The sequence below is a fragment of the Canis lupus genome, chromosome 20 (assembly GCF_003254725.2).
Source record: "Canis lupus dingo isolate Sandy chromosome 20, ASM325472v2, whole genome shotgun sequence".
Classification (NCBI taxonomy): domain Eukaryota; kingdom Metazoa; phylum Chordata; class Mammalia; order Carnivora; family Canidae; genus Canis; species Canis lupus.
Window position 1 is genome coordinate 40597245 of NC_064262.1, and position 6000 is coordinate 40603244.

Sequence of the window (6000 nt, forward strand, 5' to 3'; positions counted from 1 at the left end):
TAGAATGCAAACTTCATGAAACTAGGAGTCTTTGTTTTATTTACTGGTGTATAACAAATTGTCTACTACAGTGCATACCATGCACTAGGTACCCTATCTATATCTGTTGAACTGAATTTATCATCTTTGCTGGTGGGTAGATTAATTTTGACAGATCCACAGTTTTATTGAGGAAGTAGTAAGAGGAACTGTTGTAGGTACTTCCTATCAATAATGGCTGGGGTTTTTCTTTTGTATTCTTGCCTATTTGTTCCTAACATTTTACCCGATGCTATACAAAAAGATAATTCTAGTCCTCTTATGGTGAATGAGCATTTGTCTCCTTCCTGGGTCTATTTTTGTTTCAGAGGCCTCACATTAGTTGAATTTGGCTCTCTGGGCCATCTTCAATTTGTTTTTCACTAATCAAGTTTCTTTTTATAGAAGGTGAGAAGGCATGTTTTACATAAATTTTTAAATAAAAATAATCAAATTAAGCTCTGAAGGTTAAAAAAAACAACCTTGGAGTGTCTCGTTGGTTCAGTCAGTGGAGCATGTGACTCTTGATCTTGGGGTCATGAGCTTGAAACCCACATTGGGTGGAGTCTACTTAAAAAATAAATAAAAGGGATCCCTGGGTGGCGCAGCGGTTTGGCGCCTGCCTTTGGCCCAGGGCGCGATCCTGGAGACCCGGGATCGAGTCCCGCATCGGGCTCCCGGTGCATGGAGCCTGCTTCTCCCTCTGCTTGTGTCTCTGCCTCTCTCTCTCTGTGACTATCATGAATAAATAAATAAAATCTTAAAAAAAATAAAAAATAAAAAAAATAAATAAATAAAATAAAAATAAATAAATAAAATCTTTTAAAAAAATATTGTATTCAAATGACATAGTTGTAGTGAGAATTTAGATAACATTAAACATAACAAATGACAGGTGAAAAGTAGAAGAAGAGATTAGCAAAGATAAAACTTATGTGGTTTTTTTAACCTAAAACAAGTGGTACATTTTTCTGATTAATATACTAACTGTGGGCATATTGAGGAAGAATATAACTTAATGGTTAATTTCTTTTTCATTTTAGTGTAATACTTAGTTATTTTTTTAAGATTTTATTTATTCATGAGACACACACAGAGAGAGAGAGAGAGAGAGAGAGAGAGAGAGGCAGAGACACAGGCAGAGGGAGAAGCAGGTTCCATGAGGGGCCCCAACATGGGACTTGATCCCAGCTCTCCAGGATCACACCCTGGGCTGAAGGCGGCGCTAAACTACTGAGCCACCTGGGCTGCCCATTCAGTTATTTTAAAATGAAATTTAGATGTTGTCCAGCAGATCTTGGGATTATTTTTTAAGAATATTAAAGAAGAAAATTAACTATTTAATATCATAACAGTACCAATAAATTTAGAGTTCTTATTTATTTGATATGACACAAGTTAGATGGAACATGGATGTAAACAGAAATGGAATTGCCACCCTGAGTACATTGAAGTTATAAAGAGCTTGTTTTCAAAGACGTAAGTTCTTCCTTTATTGCCTTTTGTGATCATGTTCAACAGTGGTTCAACCTGTGGTTGATTACAGAAGAGTATGAATTGACCTAACATTTGGTAATAAGGTGCTTTTAGTTCTATGGTTAAAAATTAGGTCATGTGACATGATGACAAACTAAATGTTCCTTCTTTGTTTTGCAGTTCCAATTCCTAGCAGATTTGATCGGCGAGTATCAGGTATGTATTCTCTTTCATAGCATATTGCTAAAATGCTGTTCTAAGATGGGATTATTTTAAATAAAAATAAACAACTTTTAAATAAAAAGGTAATTTAGCATTATACATAGAACATTATAAAAATTATCTGTAATTCCTTCATTCTGTTTCATTTTGATTTCTGAGACTACATTTGTCTCATTTATGCCATTAATATTTTCCATGTTCATATGTATGACTTCTAAAAACTACTTTTTTTCCTTCAATGCTTCCATACACTATGCCATGTTCATCACAGCAAGTGTACTCCTTAATCCTTGTCACCTATTTAGCCCATCCCCCCCACCTCCCCTTCAGTAATCATCACTATGTTCTCTATAATTAAGAGTCTGTTTGTTGGTTTGCCTCTCTCCCTTTTTCCCCACTTTGTTCGTTTGTTTTGTTTCTTAAATTCCATATATGAGTGAAATCGTGTGGTATTTGTCTTTCTCTGACTGACTTATTTTGCTTTGCATTATACTCTTCTAGCTCCATGCATGTCATTGCAACTGTTAAGATTTCATTCTTTTTATGGTTGAGTAATATTCCATTTTATACATGCACATGTGCTCACACACTCACACATTTCTTTATTCATCAGTCGATGGACACTTGGGCTATTTCCATGATTTGGCTATTGTAGATAATACTGTTATAAATATTAGAGTGTACATCTCCTTTTGTATTAGTACTCTTGTATTCTTTGGGTAAATACCTAGTAGTGTGATTGCTGGATGATAGGGTCATTCTATTTTTAGCTTTTTGAGAAACCTCCATAGTGTTTTCCAGAGTGTTGTACCAGTTTGCATTCTCACTAACAGTGCAAAAGGTTTCCCCTTTCTCCACATCCTTGCCAACACCTGTTGTTTCTTATGTTGTTGATTTTAGCCATTCTGACAGGTATGAGGTGGTATCTCATTATAGTTTTGATTTGCATTTCCTTGGTGATAAGTAATGTTGAGCACCTTTTCATGTGTCTGTTAGCCATCTAAATGTCTTCTTTGGAAAATGTCTGTTTTTAAAAATACATATTATTTCTGGTATTCTAAATTTGCTGTATTCATTTCTTGCATACACTGTTGAGCCACTAAGATTATTTCCTCAATTATAGTGTTGGGTAGCATTCTCTGGTCAGAAACTGATCATTGCCTGGGTTTTTTCTGTGTATTGCTTTCTAGAGGCAGTCTACAGAATAGGCTGCATGCAGAGAGAAAGACACCCTACAAAGGCTTCTCTTTCACCACCATCTCACTAACATAGATGGTGCCTACTACTTTATTTTTTTTAATAATAAATTTATTTTTTATTGGTGCTCAATTTGCCAACATACAGAATAACACCCAGTGCTCATCCCGTCAAGTGCCCCCATCAGTGCCCGCCAACCAGTCACCCCCACCCCCCGCCCTCCTCCCCTTCCACCACCCCTAGTTCGTTTCCCAGAGTTAGGATCTTCCATGTTCTGTCTCCCTTTCAGATATTTCCTACCCATTTCTTCTCCTTTCCCCTCTATTCCCTTTCACTATTATTTATATTCCCCAAATGAATGAGACCATATAATGTTTGTCCTTCTCCGATTGACTTATTTCACTCAGCATAATACCCTCCAGTTGCATCCACGTCGAAGCAAATGGTGGGTATTTGTCATTTCTAATGGCTGAGGAATATTCCATTGTATACATAAACCACATCTTCTTTATCCATTCATCTTTCGATGGACACCGAGGCTCCTTCCACAGTTTGGCTATTGTGGACATTGCTGCTATAAACATCGGGGTGCAGGTGTCCCGGCGTTTCATTGCATCTGTATCTTTGGGGTAAATCTCCAGCAGTGCAATTGCTGGGTCGTAGGGCAGATCTACTTTTAACTCTTTGAGGAACCTCCACACAGTTTTCCAGAGTGGCTGCACCAGTTCACATTCCCACCAACAGTGCAAGAGGATTCCCTTTTTTCCGCATCCTCTCCAACATTTGTGGTTTCCTGCCTTGCTAATTTTCCCCATTCTCACTGCTGTAAGGTGGTATCTCATTGTGGTTTTGATTTGTATTTCCTACTTTAATTTAGATATAAAATAGTACTTTAGGGCAGCCCCAGTGGGCTCAGCGGTTTGGCGTCACCTTCAGTCCAGGGCATGATCCTGGAGACCTGGGATCAAGTCCCACTTCTGGCTCCCCGCGTGGAGTCTGCTTCTCCCTCTGCCTGTGTCTTTGCCTCTCTCTCTCTGTGTCTCTCATGAATAAATAAATAAAATCTTAAAAATAATAAAATAATAAAAAAAAATAATAAAAAATAATAATAAAATAAAATAGTACTTCAGATTGTTCTATTTGGCACTCCTTTGATTATTAACAAAAATGAATGTTTTCCAAATATGAGAAATCAATTTTTATTTTTTTATACAGTACTAGTTTGGTGATATTTTTCTCTTTGATCTATTATGATCCAGATTAGTTTTTTATAAGTTTAAGTAAATTTCTATCATGATTTTTGAACTTTTGAAATTTTAAAAAAATATTTTATTTCTTTATTTTAGAGAGAGAGAAAACATGAGTGAGGGAGGACAGAGGGGAAGGGCGAAGGGAAAGAATGCTGAGGAGACTCTGTACTGAGTGTGGAGCCAAATGCAGGGCTTGATCTCAACCACTCTGAGATCATGACCTGAGCTGAAACCAAGAGCCAGATGGTTAACTAATTGAGCCACCCAGGTGCCCAACCTTTTGAAATTTTTAATGCAAAATTTTCCTGCTTGGTATGCTACTTGTTTTAATTTTGCTATTTTTTTATTGACTCAAAAACTTTGGGATCCCTGGGTGGCGCAGTGGTTTGGCGCCTGCCTTTGGCCCAGGGCACAATCCTGGAGACCCGGGATCAAATCCCACATCGGGCTCCTGGTGCATGGAGCCTGCTTCTCTCTCTGCCTGTGTCTCTGCCTCTCTCTCTCTCTCTCTCTCTGTGTGACTATCATGAATAAATAAATTAAAAAAAAAAAAAAACTTTAGTACGTGACTGATTCCATGAACACTGCCTGCCTGGCACATAGCAAACACTAAGTATTTATTGAATATATATAGAATATATATATCTTCATTTTTAAAAAATAATTCCTCTTTTTTTTTTTCCCATGCTGTAGAATCTTTAAGTATAAAGACTTTCAATCACATCACCTAGGGACCATTTTACCCACTGTTCTGTTTGATTGCCAGTCTCTTGTCTCTTTCCTTAGCAATAGTAAGGCAGATACCCTTTGTGCGGGGAAGAGAAATCCATGGTTTGCTGCCTTTGCCAATAACAAAAATGTTGGAGAGTTGGGTGATGAAGCTGTTGCCATTGGCATCTTTCACGTGAACTACATCAAAAGAACCAGGGTGTCTCTCTCCTTTGGTGATCACACCAATTCTTCCCAGGTTGGTGCCTCCATTCACCATACACAGATTATCAGTATCAAACTTGATGAAATCAGTAATCTTTCCAGTCTCCAAATCAATCTGAATGGTGTCATTCACCTTGATGAGGGGATCAGGATAGCGGATGGTGCGAGCATCATGAGTCACCAGATGAGGGATTCCTTTTGTTCCCACAAAGATCTTTCTCACTTCGTGCAACTTATACTTGGCCTCCTCAGGTGTAATCCGATGAACAGCAAAACGACCCTTGGTGTCATAGATTAGACGGAAATTCTCCCCAGTTTTGTCAATGCTGATGACATCCATAAAACCAGCAGGGCAGGTGATATCAGTTCAGACTTGCCATCAATCTTAATAAAACGCTGCATACAGATCTTCTTCACTGCATCTCCTGTTAGGGCATACTTAAGTCTGTTCCTTAGGAAAATGATGAGAGGAAGACATTCTCTCAACTTATGGGGGCCAGTAGATGGGCGAGGGGCAAACACACTGGTCAGTTTATCCAGCATCCAGTGCTTTGGAGCTGCTACATGCTTCAGGTGCTTCTTGGGACCACAAGCCATGGCTGCACTAGGCACGAAAAGAGCTAAATAATTGCTCTTAAGCTGAGAAGGTTCCCCTCCCCTTTTATAGACCTAATAAATATATTTTCTGGAAGTTTCCTTATAATTAAAATGTTTGACTTTTGGATACATCCAGAGTTTATTTGATTGTATAGTGGGGATGTTAATGTGTTTCAAACCTGCTGTGTGTGAGCTGTATGTATCACATCATTCTTTGATATCCCCTCATTCTGGGAATCCTTGATTTTAAATTGTCATATAAACTAATATGTAGTGAGACTAGGAATCCCTTTTCTATCCCTTTGTC

The 6000-nt window shown here is 38.1% G+C and overlaps 1 protein-coding gene and 1 pseudogene across 3 annotated transcripts in view; one reads left to right on the forward strand and one right to left on the reverse strand.

Annotated features, from left to right (window-relative positions):
* PRKAR2A (protein kinase cAMP-dependent type II regulatory subunit alpha) overlaps positions 1-6000 on the forward strand; it is a 110777-nt gene that overhangs the window by 53998 nt on the left and 50779 nt on the right. For all 3 annotated transcript variants that reach the window (XM_025455772.3, XM_025455773.3, XM_049097989.1), the window contains exon 2: positions 1675-1710. In XM_025455772.3, the coding sequence (XP_025311557.1) occupies positions 1675-1710 (36 nt within the window). The remainder of the gene's footprint in view (positions 1-1674; positions 1711-6000) is intronic.
* Positions 4903-5728, reverse strand: LOC112665759 (40S ribosomal protein S4-like; annotated as a pseudogene).